At 40.4% G+C, this 17,219-nt stretch overlaps 1 protein-coding gene and 1 long non-coding RNA gene across 3 annotated transcripts; one reads left to right on the top strand and one right to left on the bottom strand.

Moving 5' to 3' along the window:
* The first annotated feature begins 1,282 nt into the window (after positions 1-1,282).
* Positions 1,283-12,952, top strand: LOC126999566 (uncharacterized). Of its 2 annotated transcripts, none has more exons than XM_050862326.1 (6): positions 1,283-1,589; positions 2,538-2,766; positions 3,328-3,476; positions 4,648-4,820; positions 5,733-5,856; positions 6,772-12,952. In XM_050862326.1, the coding sequence occupies exons 1-6, from the start codon at positions 1,587-1,589 to the stop codon at positions 6,949-6,951; spliced, it is 858 nt and encodes a 285-aa protein (XP_050718283.1). In that variant the 5' UTR covers positions 1,283-1,586; the 3' UTR covers positions 6,952-12,952. The 2 variants fall into 2 exon arrangements, with proteins under 2 accessions (XP_050718283.1, XP_050718284.1); XM_050862327.1 differs by having other exon boundaries at positions 2,556-2,766; positions 6,772-12,949.
* On the bottom strand, positions 12,748-16,954 carry LOC126999568 (uncharacterized). Its single transcript, XR_007753433.1, has 2 exons — positions 13,037-16,954; positions 12,748-12,964 (listed from the first exon to the last, which is right to left on the bottom strand). It is a non-coding gene; the product is annotated as an uncharacterized LOC126999568 (long non-coding RNA).
* Positions 16,955-17,219: the final 265 nt, after the last annotated feature.

Here is a 17,219-nt window from a genome sequence, read left to right as displayed (position 1 = left end):
AATCCAATGACACAAAATATTATGCTAGCAGTAGTTTTTCTTGATTGGTCAAAAAAAATTGCTGGGAGGTTTTAGGTTATTTAATCATTAGTCTGCCAGAAGAAAACGCCATAATTAATGAATATCTAATACTATAATAATATATACGGCAGAGCAGGGAATAGTAATCGGTTAATTTTCTTCATTGTTTTAGGGGGCTGGTTTGGCTATGCTTATAGTTGAAAGGAACTGCTGGGAAGGGAAAAGGAAGAGTGCTTGCATACTCACCCACCCACTCACTCACACTCATTCATTCACTCACTCACTCACCCCCCTCACCCACTCACTCACACATGCCCCAGCCAGCAAAAAATGTGGGCCCCAGGTGGGCAACATATGGGAAAATGAGGGCAATAATATGGGTCCCCAATTGGGCAATCTTAGTGGGCCCCGGATAGGCAAATATGGGCCCCACGTTTGCCCACACGGACCCCACATGGGGGATGCACCAGGGTATTTGTGTGGGGCCCAAGTGGGCAGAGTGGGCCCCATGTGGTAACCATATGGGCATGCATGGGCAACATTCCTATAGATGCACAGGATGATAGTTCGTGCTGCCCACAGATCCCTTGTTGGAGCTCAAATGACATCCCTGTGTACATCAGTTTATTGCCTTTTGTTGAAACCAAGAAATTACTTTCAACAAAAGGCAATAAACTGATATACACAGGGATGTCATTTGAGCTCCAACAAGGGATCTGTGAGCAGCAGGAACTATCATCTTTTCATCCTGTTGGCTTAAGTACAGTATCCATGCTTATCAACCCGAGGCAAATTTATCAGGCAGATGTACCAACAACACAAAATACACTCCATGAGAGCACAGTAAGAAAGCCCGGTCTTAGCAATGACCTTTCTCAGGGGCTCTGGGCCGTTCGGCCAGGCAGCGAGTCATGTATCACAGCAGACGCACTGTAAATAAAATTCGCTTGAGTTGTTGCTCCTCGTACTGTGGCAATGACACAAAAAAATAATTTCCTGACCAAATAAAAGAGGATTAGGCCTTCGAGGGACACCTCTTGAAAAAATAACGCACCAAGGCTTTTACCTCAAATCAAGGTGGTGTGGAAATAAAGTCAACACACGAACACACACACAGTACCATGCACCCCATTATACAGTGTCTCCGCCATACGAAGACACACATCACTTACTCACACCCCGCCCACCCCTCCACACACACACACACATGCACGCGCGCAGTCTTCGTGTTCGGACGGCGCGGGGACGAACATGAAACAAAACGTTGGCCCAGATCAAGACCAAGACCGGCGTAAACAAACGTTGCCTGAGCCTTGAGACGAGAGGAAAAAAGGAGAGAGAGGAGGCGAGGGCGGCCAGCACGGGGCGAAGATCTGATATAAAATGTGAGGGCAGAGTTAGCGAGGAGAGAAATACGGCGATAAAACGATTTTTCGAAGCACGGACACCAGGAGCCACCGTTGCCAAGACCACAGCTCCTACCCGTCCCTGCCCATCCAGCATCCCGGCCGTGAGGGGCACACCACCACGAGGCAGATGTGTTATCCCGACCCTCGCAGGGCATAATGGTGAGCTGGCACACTAATTATTTATCCGCGTATATGTATTGTCTACACCACCAGGCACCTGATGCTGAAATGCCTGGCTCAGTGGTTCTCAATCTTTATTCAGTGATGGCACCCTGAACTTATAGAAACCCTTTTGTGGCACCCCTCTTTCACCCTCCTCTCCTCCTCACATGAATTAACTTCTTATACACAATTCTTTTTCTTATACACCACCTGGGTATCAGGGCAAATCTCCTTCCGAAGTTGATCTCTCAGCCACTCTGAGTGCTTTTTGTGGGAGCAGAAAATAGCGGGCTTTTTTTCAGTCTCCTTTTTTTGCCTTTGAGCTGCTCCCTCTGCTGTAAAAAAAAGCAAAAAGCCTGGTTACTGCATTTTACATAGATTTAAATAGCTGTTCTGACCACACAGACCCTATGGTCCAGACTAGGTGGTCAGTCATTGGTTTGAATGGATTGTATTGGTATGCTGAGGTATACACGAATACACACATGCATATACGGTAAGTATAATCTCTAAGGGATGAAGGTGCCTCTGTCAGCTTCATGCCATTCCCTCTGTATATTTTTTCCTAATTTCCTCACATTATGGTATTTCTAATGCACTAATATAATGTCCAATCATCTAATACAGTAATCTAATATCCTTTAAGCTAATAATCTAATACACTAATGTGGTCTCAAAAGGATGAAGGCACGTCTGTTAGGTTCACGCCATTTCCTCACATTATGGTACTTCTAACACACTAATACATAAGTTTGCTAAGTTACTTAATAGTCGATAGCAAGCCAGAGTGCCTTTGGTTTAGTTCCGGAAATATTGCCCAGAAAGCGTCATTTCCTGATGTGGTTTTATGGTGTTTATCTCATTCTGGGTCTTTTCCTTTTCATTCTTACTCACGGCACCATTTCTTTTATCTTATTTTCTCTGTTCTGCCGTTGTCATTCTCAGCCTTCCCTCCGTGGACAGATGGAACAACTCCCCCAGTACGTGCCGAGCCTGGAGATGCCACGCTCGCTGCTCTCCCGGCCGGCTGTCCTGGGCGTGGCCGCTGGGTTCCTTGTGCCCATCCTGCTGCCGTTCTTCCACTTCGGCATAATCTCGCACCTCTGGGATGAGTTCAACTACAAGGTGGACACCCGTGGCTGTTCCTGCTCCTGCTGGGACACGGTTTTCAAAGGTATTCTATTATTGTAACATTATTTTTACTGCCATTATTTTGTCAAGCTGAAATAATGTCTTTTTTTATCTCCTTATTAAACAGTTTTTATTCACTTTAACATCAAGAGAGTAATCAGACTGAAAGAGGAGTTACACTTTCATAATCATAACCTATATTTTTTTAATTAAGGGAGCATACACTAGCTGCTCATGGCCTCGGTGCTCATATCTGTAGCGTAATCCCTTGAGCCTATGATAAGGTTAATATTTCACCCTGATGTCTACTATAAGGCATTCATAACAGTCTCTTGCTACCCATACTACTACTACTACTACTAATACTAATACTACTACTACTACCACCTCTACTACTACTACTACTACTGCTGTTTTGTTACTACTACTATTACTACTACTACTACTACTACTACTACTGCTACTACTGTTACTATTACTACCTCTTCTACTACTGCTACTCTTTATGGGAGCGGTGAGTAGCAGGCTTTTTTTTCTCTGCACTCTTTTTGTTGCCCTTGAGCCGTCTCCTTTGGTGTAAAACAAAACAAAAACTACTTCTCAGGGATCTACGAGAGGGGTCCAGCAGGGTACAAGCACGTCTACTTCAATGTGACGGCCAACTCACTCAAGATCTGGATGGTGACGATCTTGGCTGTGCTGCTGCTGTACGAGGGCATCAAGAGGTTGACGCGCCTCTACCTGTGTCGGGAGGTGAGGGGGGAAGGTGCCATCTCTGTCTTCTCAAATTCTGTCATTCTCTCTTTCTCTCTAAAGTGGTCTAAGTTTGATGGGTTTTATTTATTGTCCTTTGCAGTCTGATCTTTACTTCGTTAGCTATTATTCTCGTCATCTCTATCTTTGCAAATTCTGTCATGCTCTCTTTCTCTCTAAAATCGTCTAAGTGTGATGGGTTTTATTTTTTCGCAATAAATTAACTGCTCAAGGATATGGAGGTAAGGTAGAAATTGGGCTGGTATCAATATTAGGGTTGACAAATACTCTATTTTGGCTTTAATGTATCTTTATGCTTTGCTAAATAAAGTGATAATATTCTGAAGCAAGACTGATTAGTTAGTTTGATGATTAGTTAGTTTAGACTTGGTTAGTTTGATGGGTTTTATTTTTTCGCAATAAATTAACTGCTCAAGGATATGTAGGTAAGGTAGAAAATGGGCTCGTATCAACATTAGGCTTGACAAACACTCTATTTTGGCTTAAATGTATCTTTATGCTTTGCTAAATAAAGTGATAATATTCTGAAGCAAGACTGATCTCTACTTGGTTAGTTTGATGGGTTTTATTTACTGTTCTTTGCACTCTGACCTTTACTTCGTTAGCCGTTATTCTTATTGGGAGGCATTATACAGATTTTAAGTACAGTAAACCCTTGATATATATAGCGGACTAATTGGGGGAGGGAGAGTTGAGTCCGTTAATGCTGAAAGTCCGTTAAAAGCCGCAAAACAAAAAATGATGTAAAATAATACCGACGAACCTAATAAACGAAGGTACAGTGTTCAGTTCTCTCTCTATTCTATGACTCTCCTTTCATTTTAAGTACAGTAAACCCTCAATATAACGAACATATTGCGGGGAAGTTGAGTCCGCTAATGCTGAAAGTCCGTTAAAAGCGGCAAAACAAAAAACAAGATAAAATAATACCGACGAACCTAATAAGCGTAGGTACAGTAGTATTCAATTCTCTCTATTTTTTTTTTTTTTTTTTTTTTACAGCTAAGGAGACAGCTCAAGGGCGGAAAAAAAAAAAAGAAAAAAAAAAAAGGCCCGCTACTCACTGCTCCCGAACAGAGGTTAAAGGAGTGTCCAAAATCAGAGGTTAATTTCGGGAGGAGAGGTGTCCTGATACCCTCCTCCTTTCCAGGTCCGAATCTCCATGGCTGTTTTGTTTGTGAGCAGCATCTACCCGCACTACTACTCCTGGTGGTCCTACTTCAACTATTGGAACGACGACTTCTATAGCCAGTGGAACCACCAGCTCTTCTTCTCCATCACCGAGCTCGTCTCCACTGCCTACGTCGCCTACCTGATGGATAAGTGAGTGAGGGAGGAGGGGAAGAAGGAGAAGGCACATGCTAGTCCTTGTGTGTGACTGTGATTGAAAGAATACTGTGGCTGTGTGTTCATCTTGTATAGAAATATGATGGATTATGCTTGAAAATCTATATACACTTAAGTTAGGTATTAGTTATTATGGAGGGGAAGAAGGAGAAGGCACATGCTAGTCCTTGTGTGTGACTGTGATTGAAAGGATACTGTGGCTGTGTGTTCATCTTGTATAGAAATATGATGGATTATGCTTGAAAATATATATACACTTAAGTTAGGTATTAGTTATTATGGAGGGGAAGAAGGAGAAGGCACATGCTAGTCCTTGTGTGTGACTGTGATTGAAAGGATACTGTGGCTGTGTGTTCATCTTGTATAGAAAGATGATGGATTATGCTTGAAAATCTATATGCACTTAAGTTAGGTATTAGTTATTATGGAGGGGAAGAAGGAGAAGGCACATACTAGTCCTTGTGTGTGACTGTGATTGAAAGAATACTGTGGCTGTGTGTTCATCTTGTATAGAAATATGATGGATTATGCTTGAAAATCTATATGCACTTAAGTTAGGTATTAGTTATTATGGAGGGGAAGAAGGAGAAGGCACATACTAGTCCCTGAAAATGAACATGTTTGAAAATTATCTGCACCACGTCAGTTATAAGTTAGTCCTAAGTATATACAGTTGCCCCTCAAATAGTACGGTTTCCAATAGTTGGGTTTGGTTTTATGTGGATTTTCTAAGAAGATTTTTTAGGTTTTTAAATTTCCCGACGAGCAGGAAATCTAAAAATCCTAAAAGATCTTCTTCGACAATCATTATAAAACCGAAACCGAACTAATTGAGGGACGGCTGTATATAAGTGAGTGACGTGTGTGTGTGTGTGTGTTTTGCCGCAGGAATGTAGGTGTCACGGCGAGTCGAGCGCTGGTCATCATGGACATCGCCATCCTCCACATCGCCACCTCCGGCTTCGACCAGTTTGTCAGTAATGTGGTGCAGGGGAACGGACGCCTTCACCAGGTAAGAGAGAGCCTACGTATTTTCTTTTTTCTTTCCTCTTTTTATAATTTTCTCTCTCGTTCTTCTCTTTCTTGGTCCTTTTTCTTTCCTTCCTTCTTTTCTCTTTTTCCATTGATTTTAGCTTCTCAGTCCTTCTTCAACCTTGTATTCCTTTCCTTTTTCTTTCTTTCCGACAGCACCAGGTAAGAGAGGGCCTACATATTGTCTTTTTTCTTTCCTTTTTTTATAATTTCCTCTGTCATTTTCCTTTCCTTTTTCCTCCATGTCGCCTCTCGTTGAATTCCCCCTCATCCTTCCACTCTTAGGTTCTCCATGACATTTTCTTCATGGTGCCGGAACTCCTCCACCTCACCCCTTTCTTTATCGTTTCCTTCGTCTTTCTTCTCTCTTTCTTGCTCCATGTCGCCTCTTTTTTATAATTTCCTTCGTCTTTTTTCTCAATAATGTGGTGGGAGGGAACGGACGCCTTCACCAGGTAAGAGAGAGCCTACAATAGTATTTTCTTACCTTTTTTTAATGTATGGGTTCGTAATCTGGTACTCTTAAATTATGAGCTGGAAAGGAGAGTTAGTGTCCGTGTTGTGTGTTTATTGTTTTTTTTCTTGATTTTTCTTGTTTTCTTTCTTTTTCTTTTGTATTTTCTTGGTTTTTCTTTAATTTTCTCTCATTTTCTTTCTTTTTCTGTCTCCGTTTTGTTTATTTTTTCTTCGTTTCTCTAATTTTCTTTCCCTTGAGCTTCTTCCATTACTGTAAAAAAATATATATGCACCATGTCGGTTCCCCCTTCAACTTACTACGTATTCTTTTCTTCCTTCTTCTTTTCCTCTTCCCTTTTCTTTCTTTCTCTACGACACCTCTTTCAATTCCCTCACTTCCTTGCCCTCCTCCGTGACTTCCTTTCCCTCCTCCTCACAGGTTCTCCGTGACATCTTCTTCATGGTGCCAGACCTGCTCCACCTCACCCTGCCCTTCCTGGAGCTCCGCAAGGTGGCCAGGTCCCGTAACCTCCCCACGGCACACATGATCTCTAACAAGGAATTCTTCTCTTCGGTGGCATTTGTACTCAGTGGTTGGTTTGTCTGCCTCATACTCTAGCTAGTCTCCTAAGTACAAGGAAGACGGGGGTATGTATTCACCTATTCTTGGGTTTACAGTGACTTAGGGAAGCGTAGAGGATCGATATGGTCTTAAAAGTATTGGTAAGGGAGATCTTGAAAGGTTAATATGTCTGCCTCACACTGTATATAGCTAGTCTCCTAAGTACAGGGGGAAGAGAGAGGGGTATGTACTCACACTCTTGGGTCTGGAGTGACTTAGGGAATAGTGTGAGAAGTTTCCTATGGTCGTAAAGTATTAGTAAGTCAGCTATTGGATAAAGAAGAGAAGTAAATTATATCAGAAAACATTGAAGGGAAAGGAACAGGGAGAGGAAGCAGTATTAGAAGATTGCCATTGCCATAAAAGTATTAGAGCTATTGATGGGAAAGGGATGAGAGAGGCAGTGTCCATGGTCTTGAGTCCTATTGAATTCATGTGTTGTGATTGCCTCCTAAAAGCTGCACATACTTTAGCCAATGTAAATGTATGTGTCTCATTTTAACAGATCTGATTTAGCATGGCAGATATAACCCTGATATGTCTCCCAGCCAACATAGGACAAAGGGGAGAAGTAAATTATATCAGAAAGCAATGAAAGAAGGAAGCATAGAAGAAGATTCCCTTAGTTATAACAATATGGAGAAAGCGCTCTTGGTCTGCCCGCCACTGCAACACGGGATAAAGAACAGAAGTAAGATACAGCAGAAGACATTGAAGGAAAAATGGTGCTAGAAGGAGAGGGAAGAATATGTATCAGTATTAGAGAATGAGCTATTGAAAGGCTGATCTGTGTGGATAAAGAACAGAAGTAAGATATAGCAGAAGACATTGAAGGAAGACTGGTGCTAGAAGGAGAGGGAAGGACATAAGAAGTCTGCTATAGCCTTAAAAGTATTAGAGAATGAGCTATTGAAAGACTGATCTGTCTGGATAAAGAACATAAATTAGTTATATCAGAAAACAGTGAAGGACAACGGTACTAGAAGGAGAGGGAACAACATGAAAAGCTTGCCATAGCTGTAAAAGTAATAGAGAATGAGCTATGGAAAGGCTGATCTGTGTGAATAAAGAACAGAAATTAATTATATCAGAAAACAGTGAAGGAAAATGATGCTAGAAAGAGTTGGAAGAACATTATAAGCTTCCTACACTCCGAAAGGTACACAGATCTATTGAAAGGCAGTTTTCCCATATGGAGCAAAAAATGTATTGAAAAGAGTGCAGATTTTTTAGTCAAGTGATGTCATGTGTATCCTAAGAATGGCAGACTATGTAAATCTGTCTCCCTCTATGTGTGTTACCTTGTATAGCTGCATGAATGTGTACTTACTGTGCTGAAGGCCATGGGTGAAGAACTTGTAGACAGTGGCAGTGTGTCGGTGTAGTGTTGTGTAGTGTGTCTAGTGTTGTGTAGTGACTTGACCTCCTCGGGATGGAACACAGCCTTGCCCCACGTGCCTATGGAAGGGATGAAGGGATAACCAATTATTACTAACACTAGGTCTGGGAAAAGGATCCCAATTAGTGAGTTTTATACAATAGTTTTAGCCAATTATGAGATTTTATTGTTGAAACACTACTTGGGGGGCTATTACACTGGGCAAATTTTCCGTGGATCTTTATCAAACCACGATTTCCGCTGGCGTGGTTCTCATTTGTTTCTTGTTATTGATGATGATGATGATGGTGAAATCTACCGTAGCTTTGAAAGATCTTGGACACGTCAGAAAACCACGGAAATATGAGAACCACGCCAGCGGAAATCGTAGTTTGACTGAAGATCCACAGAAAATTTGCCCAGTGTAATAGCCCCTTTAGCTACATCAATCATAATAGTAACATTAGGTCTGTGAAGGGGACCCCAATTAGTGAGTTTTATTGTTGAAACACTCCTTAGCAACATAAATCATAATACTAACACCAGGTCTGAGAAGGCAATCCCAATCAGTTAGTTTTTGTGCCTTAGTTTTAGGCAGTTGTTCACCTTGATAGCGTAGGTCCACCTAGCATAGTGCAGGCTGATGGTTCCCATCCCCAGAGCTAATCCGTCCAAGGGTCACGACCAATTTTCTCAGAACACAAAACACAGATCCTTTACTGCCATTTAGAGGTTTTACGAGGCGGCCTCCTCGGCCGTAGGTGCAGTGTAGTGCGGGGAGTGTTGTGTGGTGTGCCTTGTTGAGAGGAAAGGCATGCTAGGAAAACTAAGGAGGGAATGTCTTGGGTTCTATGGAATTCATGTTAAGATGCCTCTGGAAGAGTAACTTCCTTAGCCAGCGCAGGGCTGTACCCAGTGGGGGGGACGGATGACCCCCTGTCTGCTAAAAGGTCCACTGAGAAGGTTAAAATGAAAAACTAGGACGAAAAGTACCGGTTTTTTGTTTTGACAGCAGGAAAATGCACCAAAAAATATTTTTTTGAAAACTCTGAAACCCTCGGCTGGTTTGGCTCACCACATGCACCACTCATCCCTCTTCAAGTGGCTACAGAGGTCCACATTTACTGGAAAAAGACCCCCACCCAGCTCTGGGTACGGCCCTGGAATTCAAATGCATGGTGTGTCACTTGTTGCACCATGCGAGTAAAGCTAAGAAAGGGGTGAGAGAGGCAGCGTCCATGGTCTTGAGTCCTATTGAATTTATGTGTTGTGATTGCCTCCTAAAAGCTGCACATACTTTAGCCAATGTAAATGTGTGTGTCTCATTTTAACAAATCTGATTTAGCATAGCAGATATAACCCTTCCCAGATCCTATAATTCAGCTCAAACTAATGATGCATGAACACAAACGTATATACTAACGATGATGAATCTCCTGATGAGTCTCACTACCACAGGTCATAATACTACAGTAATGCCTTAACACTCACATGCGGCACTCCCATCAGATCTGGCACTCACAGGTCTGGCCGAGAAGGTCCCAAGTTAGCACAAGGCTGAGTCTCGGGAAGGCAGCGTGCTCTTAAGAAACCTCACTTAATTGATGTTTGTAGCCGTGAAGGGAACTCGGTCGCCTCAGAGCAAGGACAGAACCAAGTAGTATTAATTCACTTAGCTAGCATAAAAATAACAGTAGCAATGAATGATGATAATGATAACAGTAATGATAACTGCATGATCGGAAATGTCTGGCGTTTCTCATGATTCAGACAGGAAGGAAATAGCGTCATGTGCCAAATCCGTGCCCCAGGACAGCCGCATTTAATAATAACGTTTGATAATGATATTTGAGGCGTTTTCTTGCTGTCGTATTGGGCCAAGACCACCTCGACCACAACGCTAAGTAGAGTCTCAAAGCTTACGATCTTGTGATACATTTATTTTGGTATACGTAATTGGCTTTCCTTGTAGAACTCTTGTGATGGGAGTGAGGTCAACATTCTCAGACATTTCCGCCTCTCACGTCAACCATTTACAAGACCCAAAAGGAGACTAATCAGGTTTTTATGAATGTGTTATTATGTAAAGGATGATACGTATATAATTTGTTGTTGTACTTAATTCAATGTTTAGGAGTATTGCCGGCAAGGGAATTACGTATTTATGCATTGCCAAAACCACTCGAGTTACCTATAATCGAAGTACTTAATCTGCTCAGTAAAGGTAATTAGAAGCTATGTTAATGGGCAGCTAATTCCTCGCTTATCACTTATTATTTGCACCTTAAACTTAATTAACTTATTGAATTTGGTTGCGGTTACGAGATTATTGCGAGTGTACGTTCTTCACTCCCAAATGAAGGTGTATATTTTTCTAAACCCAAAGGCAGCCACCTGTACTTATCCATTGCCTGTTTTATGACTTATTTAGCTGCTGTGTTTGTGCTTGCTGGTGTCAATGTGTCTTGTATCATGTATCCCGACCCATGCTGACGGGCTGACCAGTAGTGGGGGAGGGGTGTCTAAGGCAACAGTTGCTCCTGAGTTGACGATCACTGGTGGCTGGCCAAGCACTCCTGCATGAAAGTAACTCCTTGGTGCTACTGCATTCATAACTGTGCTTTATTCTCTCATGGTGTTAGGCTTGGATTGCTTTGCTGCGTACTGAGTGACTTTGATGTTTATTTTGATGTATACATGTTATTTGTGTATGTGTTGACGTCTCCGCAGAACTAGGCTTGAGAATGTTGTGGAGAAAGTCTCGTTTTTGTGTGTCGAAAAAGCGGAAGAGATTCTCAATTGTTTACGAGATGAAAATTAAGTGATGTAAGGTTTTGTATGTATTTTTCAGTATTCACTGGTCTGGAAAAGATGTATAAGATATTGTTCTTGTATATCGGAAGAAGCGAAAGAGATTTTCAGTTGATTACGAGATGAATATTGAGTGATGTAAACTTTTGTATGTATTTTTCAGTATTCACTGGTCTGGAAAAGATGTATAAGGTGTTGTTTATGTATACGTATTGGAAGAAGTAGAAATCACACCCAACTGATTAAGGAGATGGAAAGTATGCTATATAAACTTTTCTATGTATTTTCAGTATTCATATGTCTGAAAAAGATGTATAAGGTATTGTTCTTGCATATTGGAAGAAGTAGAAATCTCGCCCAACTGATTAAGGAGATGAAAAATATGCGATATGAACTTTTCTATGTATTTTCAGTCTTTAATGATCTGAAAAAAATGGAGAGGCCTATTTTATGTATATTGGAAAAAGTAGAAATCTCACCCAACTGATATAGGAGATGAAAATATGCGATATGAACTTTTCTATGCATTTTCAGTCTTTAATGATCTGAAAAAAATGGAGAGGCCTATTTTATGTATATTGGAAGAAGTAGAAATCTCACCCAACTGATTAAGGAGATGAAAAGTATGCGATATAAACTTTTCTATCTATTTTCAGTCTTTAATGATTTGAAAAAAATGGAGAGGCCTATTTTATGTATATTGGAAGAAGTAGAAATTGCACCCAACTGATTAAGGAGATGAAAAGTATGCGATATAAACTTTTCTATGTATTTTCAGTATTTAATGATCTGAAAAAAACGGAGAGGCCTATTTTATGTATATTGGAAGAAGTAGAAGTCTCGCCCAACTGATTAAGGAGATGAAAAGTATGCGATATAAACTTTTCTATGTATTTTCAGTATTTAATGATCTGAAAAAAAAACAATGTATAAATTCCTCACATATACACACACTGCTGTACTATGTTATTATTTGTATGTATATATGCACTATGCTGTATCATTTTATTAACTATTTATATCACTATGCGGTATTACTTGTATTATTTTGTAACTACTGCGTAAGATGTAGGAAGTTGATATTGATAGTTTTATTGCTATTTAATTTGTCTCTGAGTCTTTACAATACAGTCTTAGTTAGCTCCTCATTAACCTGGTAGCAGCGCTGGGCCAAATTTGTGGCTTAACCGTGTAGCAGCGACGGGCCAAATTTGTGGCTTTACCGTGGAGCAGCGACGGGCCAAATTTGTGGCTTTACCGTGCAGCAGCGACGGGCCAAATTTGTGGCTTTACCGTGGAGCAGCGACGGGCCAAATTTGTGGCTTTACCGTGCAGCAGCGACGGGCCAAATTTATGCCATGATGTAAACCCCCCAAAAATAGATGATACATAAACTGATCGCAATTGCTTTGATATATATTATGAAATGGTTTGTGTGAGTGATGATTTTTTTTTCATTTTTCTCGCTTAGAGGCACCATTAAGAAACATGATCCCCGCTGCTACCGGGTTAAGGTTTGTTTAATCCGTACTTATTTATCTATAATTCTTTTTGAGTGCGGAGAGGCAGCTGCACCTTACTGTTATTCTACCTAACTTGATCTGTTCAAAGGGTAATGCATTGGTGGAGGGACGTAACTGTTTTATCATTTAATGAATATCTATAACTTATTTTTCTGCATGAGATACTTGGAAGGGCAATGCATATGTTGTAGAGATTTTATTATTTTCTCATGTATTTTAATGTCACCTGTTACTTACTTAAAAGGGTAATGCATTTGGTTAAGGGATTTTATTATTTTCTCATGTATTTCAATGTCACCTGTTACTTATTTAAAAGGGTAATGCATTTGGTTAAGAGATTTTATTATTTGCTCATGTATTTTAATGTCACCTGTTACTTACTTAAAAGGGTAATGCATTTGGTCAAGGGATTTTATTATTTTCTCATGTATTTTAATGTCACCTGTTACTTACTTAAAAGGGTAATGCATTTGGTTAAGGGATTTTATTATTTTCTCATGTATTTTAATGTCACCTGTTACTTACTTAAAAGGGTAATGCATTTGGTCAAGGGATTTTGTTATTTTCTTATGAAGTGCAATACCGTAACTTATTTTTCTGGCTAAGTTAGGTTTCTTGAAGGTGTCTTGAAGGGTAAGGCATTTGATATAGCCTCAGATATACGTATGTGTCTTTTCTCATATACAATCTTCTTTCTTCTTTGTCAATGGCCCATCTTCTACATAGCCGATCTTTTCTCATATAACCTTCTTCTTTCTTCTTCTTCATCAATAGCCTGTCTTCTTATAGTCAGTCTTTTCTTATATAATCTTCTTCTTCATCTATAGCCCACCTTATTATACTCAGTCTTTTCTTATTTAATCTTCTTCTTCTTCTTCATCTTGTTCATCTATAGCCCATCTTCTTATAGCCAATCTTTTCTCATGTAATGGGTAATAGGTTCTCGTTCATCACCCAAGGGCCAATGATACAGAGATAAGCACTAAGGCCATGAGCAGCTATAGTGTACGCCCCAACTTTACCTTAAGGGCGTGTGTGCGAGGGGCCACTGAGATATCTTTTTCTCAGCTATCACGGGTTTGGGAACAATGTCAAGGTCTTACGTATGGTGTTCTCTTTTCTCAATCAATAGGGTTTAGGGCTGAAGGTAACTCATGTATATTGTATTGGATGTATCGTAACAGATCTCGTACTAATCCGTCATACTACTGTGTCAATTTTAATGTATCGTTGCCCTCGTGAACTAACTGCCTGTCATTTATCGGTGGTGAGGGTGACTCTTGTTCATGGTCTTGGGTGTGTCATTGAAGATCTTGTACTAATCTGCCACATATATACTACCAAATAAGAACTAACTGTCAATTTTTATATTTGATCACCTACGTAAACGAACTGCTTGTCATTTTTCGACGGTGAGGGTGACTTGTTCATAGCATTGGGTGTGTCATTGAAGATCTTGTACTAATCTACCACATATATACTACCAAACAAGAACTAACTCAATTTCAGTATATCATCGCCTATGTAAACCAACTGCCTGTCATTTTTCGACGGTGAGGGTGACTTGTTCATAGCATTGGGTGTGTCATTGAAGATCTTGTACTAATCTGCCACATATATACTACCAAACAAGAACTAACTCAATTTCAGTATATCACCGCCTTTGTAAACTAACTGCCTGTCATTTTTCGACGGTGAGGGTGACTTGTTCATAGCATTGGGTGTGTCATTGAAGATCTTGTACTAATCTGCCACATATATATTGTTAAATAAGAACTAACTGTGTCAATCTTTATATAATGGTACCACAGTAATACCTCGGTTTACGAGTGCCTTACTTTACGAGTGTTTCGATTTACGAGCCAAAAAAAATGCTTTGGTTTATGAGCGGTGACTTTGTGTACAAGCATCCTGTTTGTACGTGGGTTCCCTTTGTTCGCCGCAAGACGAGAGCGCTCAGAGCGGAAAACAATGGGAATGGGGTCTCAGTCTGCGTTGTACACTCGCAGAGGTGGCACCCGCATGCTTGTGTCCGCTTACATTTGTGCTCTAGTGTGCGATCTTTGTTTTCAAATCTACAGTGTGCGTTTGTTTTGGTTTACAAGTTTTTTGGTTTACAAAGTTTTTGGGTTTGTGAGTGAAATTCTGGAACAAATTAAGCTCGTAAAGCGAGGTATGACTGTGCTGTGTGTTGACTACCACCAAACTATGTGTTGCTGCCAATGTCTTCCTGAATAAGCTTGATCAAGGTCCTGGCACTTGTTGCTGTGGCTTGTGGTCCATTATGAACAGCCCAGCCAGTCGCCTTTTATAACGGCAATGTATTTCAAGACATTTTAAAGCATGTATCCAAGTTAACCTTTTTATGACAGCTTGTTATCTATACCGTGCCATCATGAACAGGCCAGCAAGTCGCCTTTTCATGACAATTTAAACCATGTATTTCACGGCAATTTAAGTCATGCAGTCAGGTTAGTTTTTTATGACAGTCAATCATGTATTTTGAGGCATTTTAACCCCTTGAGTGTGGATTTCCTACAAGAAGACCTCACCAAGCTATAAGAATGGAACAAAAAGTGGCTGCTACAATTCAATGAAGAAAAATGTAAAGTCCTGCAGCTTGGGAGGGGAAATCCAGCATACCAATACCACATGGGAAACACTCCACTATCCACCACAGAGGCAGAGAAAGACCTGGGACTGTATGTTACCAGGCTACCAGTGAAGGCCAAATCCATGCCAATCGCAGTGGACGGGTTAAATCATATATCCAGGTTAATTCTTTATGCCAGCTGATGATGTGTTTCTGGGCATTGCAAATCATATGTCCGGGTATGCAGAAAGTGCCAAAAGGTACTCCCAGTTTTTCATATTGCTATTGTTATATATATTCATCTTAAGGCCCGTGCTATGTTGTGGTTCACCTAACACATAGGACTGGATGAAAATGTTAATGGACGTACTTAACTCATAATACCTTGAGGCATAATACTGGTAGATTCATTTCATATTTATTCACTGGAAGGTTGGAGCAGAAATAAAATACACTGAAACAAATACACTGGAAGGCTGGAGCGGAAATCTCTCAGCCTAACGCATGGAGGGGAAAAACACATATGCCGTTGATTCTAAAATATAATGAATGTGAAAATAGTTATATACTGGAAGGTTGGGGCGGAAATCTCGTATGCTTATTATACACGAAGAGAAATTCCGTACATCCAATTGATTAAAAAATATGATAAATGTGAAAATAATTATATACTGGAAGGCTGGGGCAGAAATTTCGTACCCTTATTATGCATGAAAGGGAAAATACGTATATCCAGTTGATTGGAAAATGTAATATATGTGAGAATATGTAACAATGACAATATTACCTGGACTGTATTACTCATTGGTGACTGTATGTGTGCTTGTTGGTCACTCCATCTTGGCGAATGTTAATGTGTAGCTTGTAACAATGGAATCTTTTGAACCCTGAGTATTGCTAGTGTGTGTGTGTGTGTGTGTGAGCAAAAAACAAGAACGGCAACAAAATAGGTCATCAGAAGCTGCTCAAAACAAAATGATAGGTCAGAAGAGGTCAATTTTGGGTGAAGAGGTCAGAGGGTCAGTGTGTGTGAAGAGGTCAATTTTGTGTGGAGGGGTCAAAAGGGTGGGGTCAAAGTGGCGGTGTGTGTGTGAAAAGAGGTCAGTTTTGGGTGGAGAGGTCAAATGGGTGGGGTCAAAGGGGCAGTGTGTGTGTGTGTGTGTGTGTGTGTGTGTGTGTGTGTGTGTGTGTGTGTGTTAAACCTCTGCTTGTCTGTCTCGGTGTTCCCTTCCTCGACATGATTCTCAGAGCATTCTATTTTTTTTTTTTTTTTTTTGAGAGCTACAAGTTAGGTTAGTAATGTCAGTTCTTGCAATCAGGGTCAAACTTACTCTTTCCTTCATTATTCTGAGAGAGCTACCAGTTTCTCAGTGTTAATAATATCCCTTTTTATTCTGAGAGAGCTACCAGTTTCTCAGTGTTAATTATGTCCCGTTTTATTCTGAGAGAGCTACCAGTTTCTCAGTGTCAGTATTTGCTATAGGTGTGGCTGTCATCCATACCATCCTTACGTGGCTCAGATCATCCATCACATCACCTGCAAGCATTGATGGCTGTGGTTGTGCATAGTAACGGCGTAAAAGACTTTATATGTATATCTATATATTATATATATATACCCTCATATCTATTTTCTGGCATTTTATTGGGTGAATATAGTTGTTCAGGAAGGCTTTTTGGAATAAATTTACACACGTTGGTTATTGTACCTTTCATTGTATACCTAAACGGTGATAATATATGAGAATAGTTTATTTAGGTTTGTCCAGGAACAAATTGAATAGTTGAAATTGAAATATGCACCAAAATGAGGAGGCTATATCATGCCCAAGGAGACCATATGAACATAGTGGCCTTGAACATGGCTATAGTACATACATTATTAGGTATTTTACTATGGGTCATAAGAGAAGTCTATACGAGCTTGTTCAGGAGCAAAATGGGCAGTTGATGTTAAATA

This window comes from Eriocheir sinensis, chromosome 16, assembly GCF_024679095.1.
Source record: "Eriocheir sinensis breed Jianghai 21 chromosome 16, ASM2467909v1, whole genome shotgun sequence".
NCBI classification, from domain to species: Eukaryota; Metazoa; Arthropoda; class Malacostraca; order Decapoda; family Varunidae; genus Eriocheir; species Eriocheir sinensis.
This window is presented reverse-complemented; position numbering and strand designations above follow the sequence as displayed.